At 44.2% G+C, this 23696-nt stretch overlaps 1 protein-coding gene across 4 annotated transcripts; it reads right to left on the reverse strand.

Annotated features, from left to right (window-relative positions):
- Positions 1 to 935: 935 nt before the first annotated feature.
- Positions 936 to 21757, reverse strand: acsl3a (acyl-CoA synthetase long chain family member 3a). 4 transcript variants are annotated; one of them, XM_079271411.1, is made up of 15 exons: positions 21684 to 21757; positions 15820 to 16352; positions 14730 to 14907; positions 12084 to 12193; positions 11582 to 11720; positions 9778 to 9928; positions 8560 to 8683; positions 8404 to 8475; positions 5972 to 6111; positions 5702 to 5874; positions 4731 to 4805; positions 4071 to 4262; positions 3682 to 3796; positions 2575 to 2732; positions 936 to 2487 (listed from the first exon to the last, which is right to left on the reverse strand). In XM_079271411.1, exons 2-15 carry the CDS (start codon positions 16192 to 16194, stop codon positions 2276 to 2278), a joined length of 2214 nt encoding a protein of 737 aa, XP_079127537.1. In that variant the 5' UTR covers positions 16195 to 16352; positions 21684 to 21757; the 3' UTR covers positions 936 to 2275. The 4 variants fall into 4 exon arrangements, with proteins under 4 accessions (XP_079127537.1, XP_079127539.1, XP_079127538.1 ...); XM_079271413.1 differs by having other exon boundaries at positions 936 to 2492; XM_079271412.1 differs by having other exon boundaries at positions 15820 to 16349; positions 21684 to 21744.
- Positions 21758 to 23696: the final 1939 nt, after the last annotated feature.

Below are 23696 nucleotides of genomic sequence, written 5' to 3' on the forward strand. Positions count from 1 at the left end.
CTCTTCTGGAGTTTGGCAGCACTACTACTGCGTGATGTTATTTATACAGAGACCCCGGAGTGTCACGAGTCACATGATGGGGACTGATTTGTTAGATGAGTCCAGAGTCTATGGAAGCCCTGAAGGAACGGTATGTTGAAGAAGAAGAAATAAGCCTCCAGAGGGTTCGAATGAAATCATCAAATGCCCATGAGTATGTCAGACCCACTGAACGTCCAATAGAGAGAGAGACCAGAGGTGATGTGATGGAAAAAGAACTGTTTCGAAAGTGGTGTTCAAAATCTCTCCATCTGTGTTTAAGAACGCATGTCTCAAGCTTCTGTACCCTCCTGCGAACAATTACAACATCTTCCATCCCCATCTCATCACACAGAACCTACAGCTTATGAATACAATCATGCAGCACGTTCAAGAGCGGCACAGTGGAAATGAAGATCAAAAAGTAGAAAGTATGTCTTTCAGGAAACTGCACAATACCAGCAGTGTATGAACGAGTTCATTTCCGCCAGTGCAGAATTCTATGTTATAACTGTGAGATTTTGGAAAACAGCGCAGGTTTGGTAACATGCACAGAATTTGTATTGCGCACAAATGACTGATTTAATTTTAACTTCACTGCTAAGAATCAGTCCGACAACACTGATATACGTCTCCATACCGTTACAAGTGGGGAGCATTAATGCGTGAATCTGTGACTATTATTGAATCAGCAACGGATGATTTCACGCAGTTCCTTTGTTTCAACTGTGCCGACATTAATAAATGTCATCATGTGTCTGTCTTTGAGTCACCGAGGCATCAATGTCACACCCACAGGCTGAAACACGGAATACAAAAGAATTACAGCGCTTGTTTTTTAAACTTTCAATTCAATTAATCAGTAGACTTCGTGATATTAAATGTGTTGCTCCAAAAACAATAAAACACTCATTGCATGTAGACCAAACACAATTATTTATTTATTGGGTCATTTTCTTTCCAAATGGCAAGTTACAAATAAATAGTTGTATGCGCTTATGTTACAAGGCGAGCTCTCTGCACAGAGAGGGAGTGGAGCTCCACAAACGGGTTGTTTGACAATAAAGCTCGAGTTACAAGAGAGGCTGTGCACGTGATTCCTCCGCTGGTCACAGCTCCACACACGTGTGTATGTTTGTATGACGAAAAAGGAATTAAGAGAGGCGTGACTCGGAAACACAAGAGAAGGCAACAGGTGTCACCTTGTGAGGGATGATGGCGTCACGTTCGTGCCGCGTACAAACTTGACGAGTCACACTCGTGCGCGTTACCAAAAAACGATGCGACTTTCAGCCGGCGGTGACAGTCCTGCAGAGTAAACGTTAGCCACGCTTGCCATTCATTTAAATCCTGCTTGCACATCGAGAACGCTTCATTTGTGTGCCGTCTGTAATCAACGGCCTTATTTGGACAGAAATGATCCATTTTCACGTTGCACGGTGACAATGATTACACAGTCATTTCATCTGTAAAACAATCTTATGTGCACTTTCTGCACATAAGAAAGTATCCTATCCCTGTAGGGAAGTACAGCAGACTAAACAACAGTGCATCTTTGTTTCTTTTCTTTTTAAATAAGAATATTAGGTGCCATCTGTCATTTTCCAACAATCTTAATGTTGATGATATAAAGATAAAAGTAGTTTGACCAGATATGACCTCTGCATTTTTTTTATTTTATTTTACCACCCTGCTCTCGCTTGCCCTGAAATGACTTTGTGCTTTTGGTGTCCAGATGTGCTGACGGGCGGGATGTCCCACGACCGTGAGAGTCAAAGACCCGACTGTGGGTGGGAGACAAAATAAACCACGGAACTCAAAACATGTGGACAAAACAAAGAAACAAAAGACTTAACCGTCTCCTGACCTGCAGGAGGAAGGACTTTCACACCTCTACGTCAAAAGAAAGAAATGAACGAAAGGAAAAGATTTAACCGATCTCACGTCTCGTCGGCACAAAGCAACGAGGCAGGAAAACATGTCCGCCCAACCTTGTTGAGCTTCTGCTGCTTGGCACTCAGAGAGAGTTCAACAGACAACATCAGCTGTTTCATAACTCACATCTGGAACAATAAAGATCCCCCACAAAGAGGTCATACACCTGGCTGAGAAGAACAAAAGCAGGGGGGGGGGGGGGGGGGCAGCAGTGTTTGTGTTTTTCTTATTCAGCCTTTCTTTAGTTACAAAAGTTGCCTCCACGATGGAAGCGGTGACTCCCTACACTTTCAGCTTCTTCACAGGCTCAGGTCTCTGGTGTTCATGGGGCACTGAGAGGGCTCAGAGTGCTGGTCTGTGCTTTTGAGGATAACCAACGCGTCACTTCCCGCCGTACATTCTCTCGATGTCGTCCTGGTATCGCGTCTTCAGCTCCTTGCGCTTGAGCTTGAACGCGTCGGTCACTAACCCCATCTCGGGGGTCCACGGGTCCGGGCTCAGGCAGATCTTTCGGGGGATCTCGAAGCGCTCCAGCTGGGCTGCGACAGAAGAGGACGAAGCGTTCACTCAACCCCTGGAAAAAGCGCTCACAAAAACCTCACCTTCTGACCCTCTTCTCACCTGCTAGAGCGGCCTCGGTGATGACTTTGAGGACCAGCTCCTCCACGGCTTTGCTGCCGCACAGCTCCTCGCATGAACCTCGGATACCGTACTGGTCGGCCAAAGCCAGCAGGTGCTTCTGATTGGGCACCACGAAGCCAATCACGTACGTCTCATCGCTGCAGAGTGGGAGGAGACGGGGACGACAAAGAGGGCCGTCAAAGGGAAAGGAAAACAGAGAGCGGTTATAAAGCGACGCCGGCGTTTGTGTGTTATTCCAGCGAGCGAAGGTTCGGCCAAATAAGGCGATGGAGCCCAAACATCAATTCTTCTCCAAGTGACGTTTGTTTCCCGTAAAAGGGAATGGAAACATGCCTGAGCAGCGCGAGCACAGATCGCATTCTCCAAATATCTTTAAAAAAAGTATCTGACTGTTGCACTTTTGACACATAAGTGAATCACGGACTCACAGCGTCAAATATGAAACTGTTAAGTTAAAGGCGCCCTGTGAAGTTTTTTGGGTTCACAATCAAAGCTTCTGTTTACATTTAGTGTTGGTCACCTAAATTCATTGTGTGGGATTTAACAAACATGTCGAAAGTATTTCCTGCCTCATGAAACATTTGCAAAGCTGATCTTTCTTAAAATCACTTCTTTCTGCAACCGGAGGAGTCGCCCCCTGCTGGTCAGGTGAGAGAATGGAAGTTTAAAGACACTCCCGCATCCGCTTCATTCAGCAGAACCGGAGGTTGCAGCCTGGTCCAACCCCATAGACGTCTATGGTAAAATACCCAACTTTACAGCAGAAATAAACATGTTTACAGCCCGGTACAAAAAAGGTTTTGGTCTCTAAAGCTAATAATCACGTTCATAACAACTGTCTCATTTTATTAAGCCTTAAAGTTATGCATAACTAAGGACCGTGACGGGTTGCTACCACGGAGTCGCCATCACGGCATTGATCGTTGTCTTGTTGTGCTAAACTACCCTCTAAGAAGACTGTTAGGCTGTTAATTCTTTCCTGGTCGGCACCTTTTAGTTTAAAGCGAGTATTCACTGTGTTGATATACACGTTCAAAACATTAAACTCACTTTATGATGTATGCGCTAACAGACACACAAACGCACCTGTTGGCGTAGGCACAGATGTTGTCGACCAGAGAGCAGTTCTTCAACATGGCCTCCACCTTCCCCAGAGAGACGTACTCGCCCGCCTGCAGCTTCACCAAGTCTTTCTTACGATCTGGAAAACACAGCAGAGACCGCTGCTCTGTCATGATCTGCATTTCAAGTGTGGATGTGTTTCTATTTCTTGAAAAGAAGGGAAGAGGACACATTTTCCACTGAACTGTGTGTCTGACCGGATGTCATTTTGGGGGGTCTGGAGCAATAATGTTGATGTAGAAGCATCCGAACAAAGACAGATTACCCCAAATGGTAATCTGCATCTATACGACTCCCTGCATATCCTCTACTCTGCACATCCACCGTCATCCCTCCATTCCGCCGCTCCTCACCAATTATCTTGAGGCACCCGTCGTCGTGAAACTCCCCGATGTCTCCCGTGCAGAACCACCTCTGGCCGTGCTCGTCCGTAAAGAAGTCGTCTTGGTTCTTCGCCTCGTTCTTGTAGTACCCCATGGTGACGTTGGGTCCGCCGACCAGAATCTCTCCTCTCGGATGTGGCTTGTCGGTTCTACGGTAACCACCTGACAGCAGGGTTTCAAATTCAGTGGATTGAGAATAAAAATGGAATAACACAACAACAAAAAAGCAGATTCTGCTACGCAATAACCCTGACATGCTTATTGTTTATTCAGAATTCTATTTCCGCTCCGCAAGCCAAGCAGGCAATAAACTCAAACTTGATAAGTATCAAGATTTAACAGAGGGCATTAAAAATGAGTTATGATCCCTTACGTTGAAAAGATTGATGTTGTGCGGGAGTGGAAAGAAGAGAAGCATGTTTTTCCTTACAAGGTCTCACTGCTCTGGGGAATGATTAACGGCGGATGGATTGGTAAACTCAGGGAAGAGTGTGCATGAGATTACATGCAAGAAAGAAAAGCAAAGAAGGGCTGATGCATGTCCCTGAGAATCCATTCAACGCTGTGTCATTCCATGGATGTTATGGATATGATATCTGTGTGTGTGGCTCCTCTCCCAGTCTCACTCACCCTCCACCCAGTCTTGGAGCTCGATCTCACAGCAAACCAGTGGCCCTCCCACTCTCCCGGTGCTGTAATCCCACACTAGAACAGAGGAAACGCACGTGATCAGGGAGCACGCTAGCACCGCTGGCACCACATTTAGCGCCATAGCGACGCAACCTCACTTGTTCCCAAAGGAATGTCCGCAACACAGCGTTGTCCAGACCGCAGCGGGGAGCGACGGGCAGCTGTTGGGTTCGGTCTGCCTGGGAAACGCCGGAAGTATTTCCATTTGGTGTTTGTTTATTTTTTTTGGGACAAATGTGTCGTCAATGAAAGCTACTAGATTAGCTGCAAAGATAAAAACCGATCATTGGGACATCCGTCGCCACCGCAGATACGAGCGGCATTCTTTCACGTGTTATTAAGAGAAAGGAACATTATTTCCCTCTTCAGTGAGGAATGTCTGCATGTTTGTGGGGAGACGAATCATTTGCATTTATTTTACAAAACATGAGCTCACATCCCTTCATTTCCCAACAGGCTAACATCGTTATGCTAACTGGGCTCTCAGTGCAGATTTGTTGCTGATGTTTTTTCTACAACACCGTCTTCCTTTTCAAAACAGTCGACGTAAACTAAAAGCCACGCACAATACTGAGCATCGACTCAGTATTTGTCCTGTTTCTTATCTTTATATTCATGTCCCTCCGCTGCTTTTATCTCTGCCCCGAGGTTGTGGAAACTCCATCGTTTTCCAAGCAACTTCCCACAGTGGCACAATAATGTTTTCCCAGTTAATGATTCTTCATTTGGAGCGAATGACTACTTTATTTGTTACTGTTGATACATTGTTGCCCTCTCACATTGAGCAATTGTTAGCATCAGCTGAGGCTGATGGGAATGTCATTTATTTCTCAGATTTGTGCCGGGATATCTTATTTCTTATTGTTTCTTTTTCTCTACGATATACCACTCAGACTCCCATTGCTGCTTACGTTCGCTGATGGTCCCCGCTCCGCAGGTCTCCGTCAGGCCGTATCCCTGACCCACCGGGCAGCAGAAGCACACATTCATGAAGCGCTGCGTGGCGGCGGAGAGCGGCGCGCCGCCTGACAGCAACACTCGCGTCCGACCTCCCAGCAGAGAGCGCACTTTCCCGAACACCAGCCTGGATGGAAACGAACAGAAAGGAGTGGCGAGAATAACCTGATGAACACCACGAAGACGTTCTTTATAACTCTCGTCACAGTGAAAAACAAACACACCTGTCGCAGAGAGGTGTGCTGTTTCCTTTGGCGAGCTGCTCCAGTTTGTAGTTGTACGCCAGAGTGAAGAGCGTTCGCTGGACACAGCTCATCTCCTCCACCTTGGTCATCACGTTCTTATAGATGCGATCCATTATCTCCTGGAACCAGGGCGGTGGAGAAGGAAAGAGAGGCGATGAGATATCGGGTGGGACTAAATGCACAATAAGAGGAAAAAGCAGAGGCAACATGTACGACTGAGAGGAGCAGATACGATGGAGAAGGACACGCAAACCAGAGGAAAGCAGAAGGAATCCACAAGAGCCAATCTGTGTCGGTTCATGAAACGGTGAACTTCTTCCACCTTCATTGTTTGGTTACGGCCAAGGTAGATAAGATGTGTGAAAGGTATGATATATTTGACTGATGTATGGGGAAAAGTGCAACAATTAGCTAAAAAATACAAACAAATCACAAAATCAGGTGAAATAGTAAAAGGTTGAATTTGCATAATTTTCTTTTTGCGAATGAAAAAAAAACAATTTCCTTAAAGGGGACATGTGTTCATTATCAGGTTCATACGCGTATTTTGGGTTTCTACTCGAACACGTTTACATGCTTCGTTAAAAAACATAACTTTTCTCACACCGCCTGTCATCAGTGTGTAAAAGATTTGACATTTCCTCGTCATGATTACGCGTCAGCGTGCAGAAAGTATAACGAGGCTTTTAAAGCTGCATTACTCAATGTTTGACCACTAGGGGGCAGAAAGAAAGCTCAACGACTGAGTCGCCACATATAACCAGCCTCTCAGTAGTTTACTTCGTCTGGTTGGTGTAAAGCATGTAGAATAAAGTGAGTTGATGAGAGTGAATTCACTGATTTGTGTATTTGGCCTGGATGTCTTGGTGAGGAATAAACTAGATGAAATGGGGTAAACTGATTTTCTCTCGGAGTAAGATCACAGTTTAAAACAAGATTAACGTTGTAAATTGACAAACAACTCAACAAAATCACTTGGTTATGTTTCGTACAACATCATGGTTTGGATTAAAATAAGTTTGTTCGGTTATTTAAGTTAGGGATGTAAATTAACTTTACTTTCTGTTTAACGTGGAACACGAACAGCGGCCTCCTGGGTGAACGTCCTGTGTGTGTTTGACACATCTACCCACCCGCAGATCCTCTATGGTTAGAAACGTATTGGCGATGCAGATTTGTTTCGTGGGAATACAAATAAATAGAACTGTGCTGAGAACAGGAATATCAAAGGAATTGGTATAATTTCGTTTCTTGGCCAGGACACAGTTTCATCCCTAACTTGGTGTTTGAGTTTCCTGCTGATAAAGCGGAGAGGACTGAACCCCACAGATCAAGAACACATCATCGTCCAAATCAGCATCATAGTTAAAACCAAAAGCAATAAAAACAAAACAAACAGCTGGCCCTGTGTGTGTGCGTGTGTGTGTGTGTGTGTGTGTGGGTAAAGCAGTGAGAGAGGAAGTCGACGCAGGATTCACGCAGCAGCCCGTTGTCATATCACAGCAAACTATTTGTACGTGTGTGTGCGTCGTGGGGATAACCACATGGGGCTTTCTCACGTTCTGTTTACAGCTGTGAATGGTTCCAGACACTGGGGCCCTCTGCCCTTTACACTACGACCACTGGGAGATGGGGGAGGGGGAGGGGGGGGAGCTCATAATGTGAGAGAGAGGGAGAGAACTAGCCGGCTTACAGTCAAACCAACGAGAGAAATCTCATTATAATCTATCGTCACGGGGTTCAGTCCTTTTTTAACATCTTCACGGCAGTTAAAGTTCTGTCATATCGTCGTATGTAAAAAAACGTTGCGTCACTCAACGATTGAAAGAATCAGGATTTTAACACTGAACATGAGCTTTGACTTTGAGTTATTCGATAAAAAATAATAAAATTGGCAAACAAGACGACAGCAGCGAAGTTCGTAGCTCTCTAAAGTTAATTCAGGAAGCCCATCGTGACGTAATGCTTCTCTCATCAACCGCGTCACTGGAAATCAGCCGCACACAAAAAGTAGACCCCTTCTCAACTTTTGTCACTACTCCTTTTAAAACTACCAAAGCACTTAAGAAGGGTGGACCTCCCGTCACTGACTCAATAAATTCAGCCTTGCAGGGTTTTGAGTGAAGCTCATCCTGGCGTCGTCGCTGCTGAAATGGATTAATATGCCATTTTTACGCCCCTGGGCGTCTTAACATTGTTTAGTGATGAAGAGCATAACTTCCAGCGGTAGGAGGCAAGACAGTATGTACGTCACAGTCAGGCCAGAGACAGAGTCCAGCAGGCCTGGACCTGTTGCATCTGGACCTGTTGGAGCATTTGAACCACTTGCAGAGACTCAATGAGAGATACCGTAAAGGTTGAGGCTCCTCAAACGTGACACTGTATCATGCAAAGTGTTGAGTGAACTGTACCGGGACAGCTGCCATCAGAGTGGGCCGCAGGGCGCTGGTGTCTCCTTTGCTTCCTTTCTTGATCTTGGTTGACTTTAGGTGGAGAAAAAGAAGCACAATAATTGGTGCCCAGAGGAATTTTGCAAAAAAAAGCAGTCCAGATCAGTCACACGTTACCTGGTCAGCGAGAGTCTGAGGTGACGAGTAGCCGATCCTGCAGCCGTGAGAAACGCACACGAGCTCTGCGCTGAGCTCCAGTACGTGGGCGAGAGGCAGGTAGCCGATGTAGGTGTCCTCCTCGCTGTGAACACACGGGCACTCTGTGAGATCTCCTTCTAGCCCGGTGAAGCTTACAAAGTGCTCTACACATGAAATATCTGTTTTAATACAAACCCTCTCTGGAGTCATACATCATGTCGTGATAATCTTTAGAAGATGAATGCAGTGCATCAGAAAGATTATCTGCACAAAATAGGACCATCTTTCTCCTTTGCTTGGACTTAAAAATGATCTGCTGGCCTTCTCTTTATCTCAAGTATTTCTGGATTCTGAGGAATCACAATGGACGTGTCTGCAGCTTTAGCTTCTATCTTTTGAATCACCCTGGATATGTCCTTCAAAACACATTGCAGACCATTCTATCTGCTTCCAATGGATCGTCTTTGCTCAGGAAGTGCAGTTAGTGACAGTGTGGGCTCCATCGCAGCTCGATGGCGTAGCGACGGGGGGGGGGGGGGGGGGCGGGTCTTCGCAAAGGTTCAATTCCGAGCATACACAGTCATATTGCCTAACACACACAGGAAAGCCATCGCGTTCCTCAGAAGTCTGATTGCGATTGTAACCTCTCGAACCTCCATCTTTCTCCCCCTAACTCCCATCCTGACGGTGTTTTCCTCCGCTCACACTGAACGCACTCCCTTCCGTCTGCATTTCCTCCCACCGCGAGAAGGGTCCCCCCCCCCCCTTTGTTTTAATGTAAACATTTGTGTTGCATGATCGCACTAGCTGGCTCATACTTGTGCACATGCTCCGTTTACATGGAAGCCTCGACCTAGATATCAGCCCCAAAGAGTATTTGGCACTTTCCCTTAAAACAACACAGCAGCACTGGACCTCATAGCCGACAGCAGAGAGCCAGAGACAGCAGAGGTTCGTCACAGGGCAGAGTTTTTGAAGCAGCAGAGAAGAAGAAGTTACCGTCCTCACTGTGCTGATATAATGTCATTTAAACAGCTCGTCTCTTCTTCTGAGCCGGGGAGACAAGTTCAGCCATGAATGGGTTTAGGTGCAGACTGTATATATATATAAAAAAAACATTGTATGTTTCTCTGATTCTGTACATCACGTGTCCAAGGGTGTAACATGGATTTCTAGACACGAGTGTGCGTCCCCTACCTCAGGTTGGGTATCCGCTCGGCCATGCCCGTGATGCCGGCGATGATGTTGCTGTGAGAGATCATGACGCCCTTCGGTATGCCGGTGGATCCGCTGGTGTACATGATGACCGCGATGTCCGACGGCAGCGGCTGCTTACGCTCGCGTGCTGCTGCGACGTCAATGTGAAAACACACACACGTGTGAGCTTAATGTGACAAATCGCAGCAATGGCTCGTGCCATCGCGCTGTGATTTGTGTGTATTGCATTTTATATATCAACTGACCGCACACACACACACAAAGAGCACAGAGCAGCAGCCATGTTTAAGGAAATGCTTCCATGTTCATAATTTGTCCACGCAGACACATTCTTGGAATGAAAGCCTCCGTGTGTTCCATTCGTTGCACGTGTGCAGGATGAACATGATTAATAACAGAAGAAGCACTGGGTGTCAAAGGCCGAGGAAATGTTTAGTTCCTGTAACTCAATAGAGGCCGTGTTCAAACGCACGGATGGAAAATAGTCAGCTGAGATATTAAACAACTCTTGGCACGCTGGAGAGTGTGTCTGACTGTGCTCACCGAAAAAACACCATCTCTCCTCTTTCTCTCATCGCCCTCTGACTCTCTCGCACTTTCTTCTTTTTTCTCTCCGTCTCTGCTCTTTCATCATATCAGGACTTGGACTGTGTACATTTGTTGCCATCATTTTATCTTCCATTGAATCCAGCTCTGGCTGTCAGTTCAGTGTGTGTTTGTTTACTTTGGACTTCCTCTCATCTTGTAGGCCGTAAATCTAATTTTTGCATGGACGCAATCTTTGATATGGCATCCAAGCAAAAATATTTTACTCTTAAGCCGCAGATCTGTGAATTTGAAAGCATATCAGACGCCTAAATACTGCACAGCGGTTTATAACACGATGAGACAGGATTTTACTACTCTGGAAAAGTTACCACAGCAGCAAATATTCTATCTTTTGTGGTGACGATCACGGAGTGGACAGCAGAAATACATTGGAATGTGTGAATGCATGATACGCCAATACAGCGTCGAGCCGGAAGGCGTTGAAATGAATGAGAGGGATGCGTATTTTGCGCAAATGTTTCTTGAAATCAAGGAATGATGGTGCAGAGAGGTGATCCCTCTCTGGGCATCCTGTCGGAATAAATCAGTGAAGTTTGAATCAGTTTGAAGTGGGGAACAAAACCAGGTGGTGGTTTGCTCTGCGAGCAGCAGAGTTCACTTCATTCCTCCGTGTTCAGCGTGGTGTGGAACGAAAAACAGACCTAAGACGTCTGAGCGCCCCGGAAAGAAACCCAAACAGAGGATGAAGGGCGACAGTAAATCACACAGCAGGCAGAAGGGGAGGCCTCTCTTCTTCCTCTTTCCTCGGATACGAGGTACGTAGGAGTGTGTGCTCCGAGAGTTGATGTCATGTGAAGTTAACAGTGCTGTGTATAAACATGACCCTCCCCTATATCCCAGAGCTCCATCCTCCCTTCCCAAACCTACTTCCTTCCCTCTTTATCTGCACATGACACTACCAGCTTCTCTTGTTTTAGGTCCCTCAGTTCAAGCGGCCACAATAAAAGGCGAAGAGTGGGCGATGACCTCTCCTCATCCGTCCAATCCACTCGCTGAATAAGCATCGCATCGCCCTTAAGCCGATACAGATGTGAGCACTTCCTCATTCACATGACCTAACGGGACCGGTACCAATCCGCCCCCAAGAAAAAACCCACCATGACCATCTCATTAAGAGAGGGGCTGTCTGTTACTAACCTCCAAGCTGCTACGTGTCATGGCGTTTGCGGCTTACCATTCTCGGGCCTGGCTCCCAGCTTCTGAACAGCAGCCATGTTGTGGACGCTGATGCCACGTGGATAGCCGGGCCACGAGGTCGGTGTGCTGTCCACTACGATGATGTGCTGCAGCCTCGGCACTTCAATTAGGATAGCCTGACAAACACACACACACACACACACACACACACACACACACATCGAAGGGCCCATAAAGATGGGATCTCCTAAATGTTTCTGACCAAAGGTAGCCTCCTCTTTCATTATGTCCTTAATCTCTGGTGTTGGCCTGTGCTATTGGGCTACAAACATAAGATAATCACTATTCATCCCTGTTTGTATGTCTTATTTGCTTACTGCAGAACTAACCAATGCACAGTTGCTCATGATTAGTCCGTGGGAGGATTGGGCGATGCAGAAATATTACAACCAGATGACTGAGCGTAGGCTGCTCTCTCCATCAAGGCTAAATACTCGTGTGGAGCGATTCTGTGTTCATGTGTTGGTGCGTCTTCCAACCTTGAGTCGGGTCTCCAGGAGCTCTCTGCTGGTGATGATGTGGGTGACCCGAGTCTCATTCAGCCCGTGAGCGATGGCTGGACCTCCCAGCGTGGAGTAAAGGGTGACCACTGCAACACACACACACACACACACACACACACACACACACACACACACACACACACACACACACACACACACACACACACACACACACACACACACACACACACACACACACACACACACACAGGTAATTTTAATTCAGAAGACTTGACGAATGTCCAGGCTCCACTCGGTAGCACCGGACAGAGAATTCTAAGAGGTTTTCAGGCTCGTCGTTGGGATGTAAAAAGAGTTGTGTTGTTGAGAGCTTTATAAGGAGAATGTATGCTGTGTCATTTCTGTGTGTTATATCTGGTAGACTCATACAACGATTCATATGATATATTACAAGTTACTCCTCATTTTTCATGCGTTTCCCTACGAAAATCAAGCAACACGTGTCAATTTCTGCTCTCAACAAAACTACTAAGTTAGGTTTATGCAACAAGAATACTTGGTTAAGTTTATGCAACAAGAATACTTGGTTAAGTTTATGCAACAAGAATACTAAGTTAAGTTTATGCAACAAGAATACTTGGTTAAGTTTATGCAACAAGAATACTAAGTTAACTTTATGCAACAAGAATACTTAGTTAAGTTTATGCAACAAGAATACTTGGTTAAGTTTATGCAACAAGAATACTTAGTTAAGTTTATGCAACAAGAATACTTAGTTAAGTTTATGCAACAAGAATACTTAGTTAAGTTTATGCAACAAGAATACTTGGTTAAGTTTATGCAACAAGAATACTAAGTTAAGTGTATGCAACAAGAATACTAAGTTAACTTTATGCAACAAGAATACTTAGTTAAGTTTATGCAACAAGAATACTTGGTTAAGTTTATGCAACAAGAATACTAAGTTAAGTTTATGCAACAAGAATACTTGGTTAAGTTTATGCAACAAGAATACTAAGTTAACTTTATGCAACAAGAATACTTAGTTAAGTTTATGCAACAAGAATACTTAGTTAAATTTATGCAACAAGAATACTAAGTTAAGTTTATGCAACAAGAATACTTAGTTAAGTTTATGCAACAAGAATACTGGGTTAGGTTTAGGCAACAAAACCATTTAGTTAGGTTTAGGTGAAGATCGTGAACTACTTAGTTCGGTTTTGGAAAAGATTGTTGTTTGGGTTAAAATAACGAGGTAACATTACTTACATGTAAGTACAAAAGTTACCTTACAAATAGATCAAAGTCGACATCTCGTTTCACACGCGGCACAAACAAAGGTCTCCTCGGTGAAAGACTTGGACTGTGTGGGTTTTTGCGGTCTTAAAACTTCCTGATTCATGATTGTGATTTTTGTGGGATGTCTACGAACTACAGCGCATTAATAGTCTGAAGACAGCGCTACGAACTCTGTGTGAGAACAGCCTGCGCGTCTCGTTTATTTAACTCGCATATATGACAAGTGCATAGAACCAACTAAAGGATGAGCATGTTTGCCTTCTGACAAAGAGCCAATAAACAGCAAATATACAATGTGCACACACACACACACAGCAAGTGGTTAAGTTCACTGGGGGCCTTTGGCTGACTCCTTGATGCCTCTGTCAACATCAGATGCTCACGTAGACTCTCTCACCCCTCTTCTGACGCCATCACCCCTCACTTCTCTCCCCCTCCATCGGTCTCTCCAACCCTTAACTCCCTTCTGCCTCCCCCACGCTGTGTGTCATCCACTGCGCCGGGCCTTCCACTGCCCCCACTGTTTGCAGGAGAGGAAGATGCTTTTGCAAAGACGCTTCACTGGCTTGTGCATGCAGCGTATTCTTAAGAGCACGTGAGTTTAATGGAGCGTGACGTAAAGCACGCGGAGGAAATGAAGGGTCCTTCAAGGACAATCAGACCGGTTTAATGAGCTGAAAGTGCTGCTGTGGATGCTGGTTATTTGTTAAATGACGACAAGCTGACGGCGCCGCTTTCTTTTTGTTTAGAGTACGACTGTAAGTGGTGCGATGTGCAAGTGTAAAATAAAAATGCACTGGTTATTTTCAGCATTTGAGAGTTTTTCTATCACAAGAAAATGAAACGGATGGAGGAAAAACAAAAAAAGGAGGAAAGGAAGTGGGACACTTATGTAACAGCAGAGCACAAATTGACCTTCTTCTGTCTCAGCTGGGTCGTTCTATGTTACAAGTGTGTTCACACACGCACACACGCACACACACACACACACACACACACACACACACACACACACACACACACACACACACACGCCAAACATAAAAAGGCTGAAGATCAGACTAATTCAGACACATTTGAAGGATTCTCAGTGGGAAAGCGCAAACGGAAGAGAACGTTTCAGTCCAGTACAACCAAACCTGAAAGTACGAAAGTCAGTCAGAAATACTCTTTTCAACTCCTAGAATTTGCAAGCATTACTTCCTAATTCATTAAGCATGAGAGTCTTTTAAACATATGAACTAGAGCTGCAACGATAAGCTGATTAACCGATTCGTCGATGGACAGATTATTCTGAATTGTTTTTCATGTATTTCTTTGTTTTTTGTTGACCGTGTGTCCACACTCACAGCCTGGACTTACACGGGAAGTTGTACATGAAGCACGCCTGCGCAGTGACGATCCACTCGGCCCGCGTCTCGCAGAAGATGGCCACGTTGTTCTTTGGCCGCTGACCCAGTGATGCCAAACCGCTGCCCAGTTGGGCCGCCGCCGTGAGGATTTCCTCGTAGGAGAGCCAGCAGTACTCGCCCAGAACCACCTGTGGGGGGGGGGGGGGGAGATGGAGACAGCACGGTCACATTTAGTTCCCAAAAAAGCGCCACTATTACCAAACAGAGCTGCCTCCTCTTCTACTGTCAGTCTCTGCATGAGAAGAAGATAAAACACTCAAACACAGTGATGACAGTGTCACACCAGTGAGGGTATACTGGCTCCTAGGGGTTAATAAACGGCAGTGCACACAAACACCCGGCGTAATGATGACTGTACAGTCCTGTTTTCCACTTGTTATGAGGAGCAATAGGCAGGAGCTGATCAGCGAAGACGTGGCCTTGCAGCATTAAGTGTTTCAACAGTGGGGTTTAACTGGATTAGAGGGAGCAGGCTGTTGGGATTAGCGGGGTAATTCAGACGTACGGTCAAAGTTCGCTGTGCAAACTCCAAAAACACACAACGGTCACACAAAGTGTTTAGTCGGGCAGAATCTACACTGAATGCTGGAGTAACCTTTTGTTGTACCGATGAGATGACATGAGAGACACAACTGTTCGTTCAAATGAAACTTCTTGTTCATTCTCCCACTCCTTTTTGAACGGATTCTGATTTGTTCTTTTTGATTTTAAATCAGTTCTTTCGACTCGTTCTTCTTTTTCCGTCCTTTGTGAAGCAAATGTCTTGACACACTTGTCGCTTTTTAAATTTCTTACGGAATTACATGAAGAGTTTCATAACACTCTCATGACTGCATGTTAAATATGATGTTACCTGTTTCCAGTGCTTATGCTAAGCTAGGCTAACTGGCTGTAGCTTTGAAATTCAATGGACCAATATGAAAGTCTTTTCATTTAAGTCTAAGAAAGCTAATAAGTTTAATGTGGAAGTATTCCTTTCGTGTTGTGTTTCATACTCTGTTACTATGCTGCTACCCCCCCCTTTCTGCATCCCTCTTTACCTTCTTGAACACCTTCCCGTTGCCCTGGCGCTCGTCGTCCTCACTGATCACCTCCCTCGTCCCCAGACAGTCTCTGTGAGGGAACCTCATGGCCGCGTACTCGAACACCTTATCCAGGGTGTCCACTCCCGGGTGCAGCGACGTCGCCAGCCTCTTGGCGGCGCTCACCGCTCGGTAGGGGCCCTCGGGACGTCCCGACGCCGAGCGGGCCTTCGCCCTCTTGGCCCGCTCCTCCTCGGAGCCGTAGCGGGCCCCGTCGGGTCCGGAGACCCGGCTGAGGATGTAGGCGGGCAGGAAGGTGATGGAGGTGTAGATCCACGCCATGAGGTGGAAGAGGAGCAGCAGCACGGGGTTCAGGTCCTCCTTCTGCTTCATCTCGGCGAAGCTGTGAAGACGTTGGAGAGCAGCGAGGAAGGTAAGAAGATAAAGTTCCAACTGTTGCAGTCAGTCCCTCTGTTCTTCTGTCCCCTTATCCTTCTTCTTGCTTTCTTTCAGCGAGCTTGACTTCATGAAAGGCCCACAGGTCCACGCTGCTGGAAAATAAACAACATGAACCCGGCATCAGAGCAATAACCTGTAATTATGAAACTAGGTTCAAAATGAGAGTGTGCCAGAAAGCGAAACAAAACGCTGAGTCACATGCACTCGAGCACTCGCAAAAAGCAGAAGGGAGATTTGTGTCACTGGCAAACCACGACGCGACAAACAGACCGGCTCAGTGCTTCAAATGTTCTTTCTCCTGCACATATTGATCCAACGCACGCGCTCACCGAGAACACAGCGTGAACGCAGCACGAGCAACTGTCGGTGTCACGCGCTGTTAGTATCAAAGAGAAAGAAAAAGAAAGAAAGCAGCAGGAAAAGCTAGGAGAAACAAAACAAAAGGAGAAGACAACAGAGGAGTCAAAGTGGAAAAATGAGATTGGAAAATGTCTCCAACAGACGCAGACGACAGCGAGCGTGAGAAGGCGCATGAGAGGTTTCTCAATGAGCAAATGTGAGTGACAGGAAACAGAACAAACTGTTAAGTGTTTGAACTGCCAATTAGCAGATCCACTGTTCACTCTGAACCCATTAAACTCCATGACGTGGATTTAAACTGCCACACATCTCAGCTTTAGTGTGTCTTCTAGAACAATACTGCGTCTTCGGACACTCATTATGAACTACGAGGGAGGTGATGGGGTTGTTGGGAGCTGTCCAGAGTTCTGAACTGAGATCAGTGTTAAGGTTATCTCGTCACCATGAGATGAAAGGTTTCCTGTTAGCACTAGTTCTCTAGACCAGTGATTCTCAACTGGTGGGTCGCGACCCAAAAGTGGGTCGCGGACCCGTTTCCAGTGGGTCGCGGGCCTTTGCCTGACAAAAAAAAAAAAAAATATATATATATATATATATATATATATTTATATATTTTATTTTGAAGGGCATTTTTATGCAGCGGAATTATTCCAGCATTTACGGCACTTGTTCAGCGGTGCAGGAAAAACACCCCAATGCGTTGTGAATCACATAACGTGATGAAGCTCAGCCAATCAAATATGAGTATTCTGATGAGTTTCCTGACTCAGTGAGATGTTCACACACCGTGACACACGGGGAGAGACGAGGACATATGAGCAGAGCAGGACTGTTTATTGAGGTGTGAGTCGTGAAAGTCAAATCATAGGACGATCTCCAAAAGAGAGAAATGTCCAGAGAGACCAGAGTCATTAGACTCTGAAGAATTCACTTATATGAGTCTGTCCAGTCAAACACCAATTTCTCTTTTTGGAAGATGAGAAAAATATAATATCGTGGCTTTTTCACTTCACCCTGAATGAACTGAATTTAAAGCTGCAGGGCAATTCAGTGAAAATTATTTTGCTAAAATGAATTTCGTTCAGTAATTTATTTTTTAATCCAGCCGTTATTTTACTTGAAATGAGAAGAACATTTATTTATGTATTTCTATGTATTATTTATAATCCATCCAGTTAAATTTGAAAAATGAGAATAATATTTGTTGAAATATAATTGATGTGTACTTTCTTTATTTGATTTGACAGTTGTTTACTACACACGTTACTACTACTAGACCTCTTCAATATAGATATATCCAAATTATATATATATATATATATATATATATATATATATATATGTATATATATATTACATATATATATAATTTGGGTCGTGGGTCCCGGCTTGTCATTAAGGGGTGATGGTGGGTCCTGCAGCCAGACCAGTTGAGAACCACTGCTCTAGACGTTTACTTATTTATAATAATAATGATACTACTACTACCTTAATAATAATAATTCTTATTTAAATCTATTTAAATCTGCTTTGAATAGATTTAAATCAAATCTATTTTAAGCAGATTTAAATAGGCGAGTGTGGAGATTTGGGTTAGAGTCCCAGAGGAAGGGGGGGGGGTAGCAATGGAGACGGCCCTGTCCCCCCAGGTCTGGTGCTTGGACGGGGTGAGACGGGTGAGGAGGTTGTGGAGGACTTTGAAGGCGATGAGGATCATTCTGAACTGGATTCTTTACTGAATGGGGGCCCAGTGGAGGTTCTGAAGGATGCGGACGGACAGCTGAGTTTTGGATGTATTTTGTTGAGGATTTTGGTGGAGGGGGCGAAGATGGGCGATGATTTTAAGATGAAAAAAGGCAGATTTTGTAACATATGCTAACTCAAGTCTTTTACATTGTTCTGTAAATAGATGGTGTCCTATTAACAAACAGTGTCTAACACAGTCTAAATGGTTTAAAACTGCCATTTAAGGCCACCAGTGTGAGAAATAACTGTCATGCTTATTGACATTTTTACTCAGTCCATCAAATGTCAATCGGGCAGCTAACGTAAGCATGGCGCCCTGTCAAAATGGTCCACTGTTTGATAGTTAGTTTCACTGCCTCTGTCAAATCTGATTTACTTTTTGCAGGAAGTCAATGTTGATGAAATAGAGGCCGTAGAGAGGTAGTCTGAGCAACTGGAGTAAACAAACAATCCGACTGTAAGAAGAAGAGAGCAGAGCATCAACAGGTGCATGGTGCTGCTTCAACTTCTTCTTCTGCTGTTTTGACAATGAGCTGAAGGTCTTTTGAAAAGCCTTGAATTCAGCAATTTCGCCGTTCGCCATGTTGTTGTTTTTTTGCAACCAATGAACGGAAGTTACCATATTTGGAATGCGGAGGAGCGACGTAGAGACATTGTTTATGTCTCAGGTAGCGGCAGCGACCTGTCAATCACAGTAAGCCCCGCCCTAAAGCATCCCCTGCTTTATGGTCTGTGTGACTCTAAATGGACCATAATGTACTAAATGAACATCATGCTGTATTGAAGAAGACTTGAACTAGAGATTGAGACATGAACTCATGTTTACAATGTTTACTGAGGTAATAAATCAAGAGAGAAGTAGAGTCATTGTCTCATAGACTTCTATACAATCAAACATTGCACCAAAAGCATTCGCGGCCGACCCGGCTGTGTCAACAAAGAACAGAGAAGCTCTGATAACAACACACACACAGATAGCAGTCCTTTCTGTAAACTGTGTGTAATTAGTGGAGTGTCCCTTTAAGATGATTTGATCATTTATTCTCTACGATGCTGTGATGGTGCTGTATTACATTTCAAACGATTAGGTTTTGTCTCGTCTTGACAGGCGTTAAGACAAGATTGCGTTTGGTTGCCTGCAAGTACAGTCACAATAAAGGTGAATTAAACCTTGTGATTATTGTCGTTATAGATTACTTTTCATTTCCAACAATGAAATATCAGAAATTTGCGAATTGCATAAGGTGGTGTCTTCAAATCGTTGACAATTATCCATAAACCGGAAGATATTAAAACAGCAATGATTTTAACACTGCTGGGTCCAGTAAACGTTGTTTAATCCTCTGGTAAACAATCGAGGAATCGTTTCAGCCCTGCGTGACATAACGGCGGCGGATGCTGTTGTGTGTGTGGGTACCAGGTACCACTTGTCAGATTACACAGACAGATGAGGTCACAGAGGGGAGGAGGCTGCAACCTGTTGGAATAGTGAAGATAAGACATCCACCTGTAGTCGCACCGCTTTGCCGTTTAACATGCATCTGTGTGAGCAGAACCATCACCTTTTAATTCACATGGAAGACTCGACTAAGCTCTGATTTACCAGCTGATTAAAGACTTTGCACCACAGCTCGACTCTAATCTCTTACCTTTTAATGACAAGAAACAGGAAGGTGGCTTTATGCAACAAGCAGGATTAATTGGGTAATATTGTGACATGGTCTGTGTAGTGGTGGGGTGAGCTGGCTGGCATGTATGAGTGTGTGTGTTTGTGTATTCGCTTCATCGGAGAGATTGTGTGAATGGGCTCTTGTGCGCCGACGTCATCGTAGCTTTCGGCCCACTCAGTTAAGCAGGCGGGCCTTTGCAGCCTCGCAAGAAAGTTCAACACGGCCATTGTGGTGCAAACGACTGCAGCGACACACGACTCGGTCTCCAGGGTCAGACTGTGTGTGTGTGTGTGTGTGTGTGAAAGAGATGTCTGTGGTGTGTGTGCGTGGGCGTGTGGAGGTGCAGAACAGATTTGCACACATTAAATGTTGGCTGTTTGAAATAGGGACATATTTAAGAGATTGCAAAAAAGCAACCGAGGTGGTTTTCAAGTGTGATTTCACTGAGAGTGAAAACCCAGCCGGCTGCATTATGTGGATCAGACGGCAGCTTTTCTCTGCTCTTGTGTGCAGACATGACAGCCTATTCCTTTCTCTATTGTATTCATACAACAGCTAATTCAATTTAAAAAAATCTGCATCTGTTTTATGCAAGTTTCTATAGGAGGTAAAATAAGTAAAGTACATAAAAACCAAGAAGACTTTTACTTATTTCAGTTGTCACTCTGCTGACTCGTGTTCTCCTCTCTCGCACTTTGGCGAAAATGTGCCTTTCAAGGAGGACGAGTGTGCGTCTGCGTGTTTTTCTAATCATGTCGGACCATTCCTCGCAAGACAATAGCGTCTCTGTCCGTAGTTTAGCTCGCATCATTCGGTGACCAATGCCACAGGCCAGTTCACGTCAGCTGTGTTTACAAAAAGGGTATTTTAGAAGAGGAACAGCAGCAGATGGAGGTTTTAAACGTTAGTGACGACTGTGGTGAGGTGACACAGATTCTAAGTTCTGTTTCTTGATTACAACACGTGTTGTAAAAGTGTGTCCTATTTGTGTGCATGTCATAATTGTACAAATATGTCTAACAGAAGAAATATTTTTTTTAAATGGTTAAAATATGCTGTATTTGAGTATATGAGCTGTAGTGAAGCACTAAAAAATTAAGATGAGAACAAAAGAAACACAACATGTTATGGATTTAGATGTAATAATAATGGTGGTGTCAACAATGAGCCACAGATGTTCAGGCTGCAACATCCAGACGCACTAACGAGGGTCACCCACGCCACAGTGGCGAGTCCACTTCCGGTTTAGCATTTCAAAACAAAAGATTTCAAACAGCGTTACAGACATTTTTGAGTGTTGCAGTTAATGATTCATTTCATCTTCATTTGTTTGGCAAAATGATTTGTTAGGCGCTGGCCATACGAGGCGACTGACGCATGTTGGACATAAGCTGAATATCATGTCTAAAGAAGGCGATCTAATGTAGTATAACAGCAATACATGCCATTTTAAATGACACATTAATAGCATGTAGGAAGTTTAATGTTCTATTTTTCTTTTTAGAATAAAGGTTTCTAATTACAGTTTTCGCTGTTATTTTTTGGGGGGGGGGGGGGGGGGGGGGGCACTGCAGCAGCATCCCGCACAGCTGGATACAAAAACGGTCATCACAAATCGGGCACCTGAACGGCAGAAAGAGAACTCACCACGGCTGTCGATTCATCCGGGCTGCAGCAGCGGAGAGAGACGACTCCCAACATCCACCGGCTCTCATCCAAACGAGTCCGGAAGTGACACGCGCGTCGTGATGCTGGCTGTCGGGTAGGGGAGGGGAGGGGGGGAGGGAATTCCCTGTGTTGTGATTGGACTCGATGAGGTGGCGCGTGCTAGAGGCCGGGCCTAGATTGGAAAAAGAGGGCTCGCGGGGACTGCATGGGGTTCAGAAGGAGGTAGAGGCCACGCGCACGTGCGCTCACACATACAGTCCCACGCGCATATACAGACTCAGGAAACGTTGATGTTAAAGCTGTTGTGTGTGATGCTTCTCTTCAGAGGGTTACAGTGCATGTGAAAGTCAATACAAACATTATTATTAAAAGTATTATTATTATTTTATTTTTTTTGTATTATTATTATTATTATTATTTTTGGATCATCATTATTATTTTATTTTTTTTAATTATTATTCTTCTTCTTATTATTATTATTATTATTATTATATTATTATATTATTACAAAACAAATTGTTTTCTTCCATTGGACTGGACCCATATTAACTGAGGTATTTCATTTTTTTGTAGTCATGGTTTCAGCACTGCAGTGTGATTATGGTCTTAATTTAAACCCCTACAGGAGGTTGGCGCTGGAGATCATGAGACTTTTAAACTTACCCCACCACAACTACTACACCGATCATGCAGAACCAGAACAAATACTCACAGTTTGTAGCATCCTGGCTTGACACAATGTCCTACTGAGCATGGTCTCCTTTGACCCAGATGGTGTAATTCAGGACAAAGCCCCCAACAAGTCCAAAACACACACATGTATACACATGCAAAGTTAGGGGGGCCTCCTCGTATGTATGTTGACGTTTATATGGCTGTGAATGTAGCCCTCAGCATACCATGCTGATGATAATGTTGATCTGAAGCAGAGAGAGTTTATCTGATGTAAAATATCTAATATATGTCATGCATTGTGGAAAATTTCTTTTTTTGTGTACTCTTTTCATGTTGACTGCTATGTTGAGAGATAATTCATTTCATGATGATAAAGTCATCAGTTTGAACCACCAAATCAAAAAACTCAAGCAGATTCTTTCAAATTCATAAGTTTCACATCATCTGTTCTCAGCTTCTTTGCTCATCTCCTCTAAACATGACGCAAAATATTTATAATGCAAATATTTGATTAAAAATCCTGATAACCCTGCCATCTGCCATTTCTCACATGAAGGTGCTATATATTACATGCTGTGCAACAATCTGTTCTCATAGTTTCTATTGTGTCTGCATCATTATTTAAATCGTGTTCTGCAGGCTATAAGACGTGCTGGATGATAATGATGCATTTTTGATTTCCATTCTAGCCTTCAGTAGAAACACTCCGCTGAGACGGCTCTCCTCAGGCTCACAAATACTATTTGAATGCATCTTGATTCTGATGAGAGAACACAATATACTCCACTGTTATGCAGTATTAGTCCTGAATGCAGTGCTGGAACAAGTAGTCAGATCCTTTACTAATACCACACTCTGAAAATACTTTACTAGTAAAAGTCCTGCATTCGAAACCTTACTTGTGCACTAAAATGTACCCTGTCAGTGTTTTAAATGGAGTTTCTAGATTAATATTAGTCCTGCATTAATGTATACGTTGCGTTTTACTGCTGTAGATGTTTTTTTAAACTCCTTTATATACTGTTGGCCAATTGAATCTACATCAATGCATCATATTCGATGAGATCATGATGTGATTTTATGCTGTTTTCTGGAACTCTATATAATAATAATAATATTATACAGCTCTGTAGCCTACTTCTCTCAATAAACCATAGGAAATAAGTTATTAGCTGATGTGGCGAAGACAAGAAACCTCATTTTGTATGGAATTAATTACAAATGTCCGAAATGTAAACATTGAATATCCACAAACGTTCTAATTTAACTGCATTCCACTCAGGCACCGCTTCAGACAGCTACAGCCGGCTCGTTGGG

This window comes from Melanostigma gelatinosum (assembly GCF_949748355.1).
Source record: "Melanostigma gelatinosum genome assembly, chromosome: 7".
NCBI classification, from domain to species: domain Eukaryota; kingdom Metazoa; phylum Chordata; class Actinopteri; order Perciformes; family Zoarcidae; genus Melanostigma; species Melanostigma gelatinosum.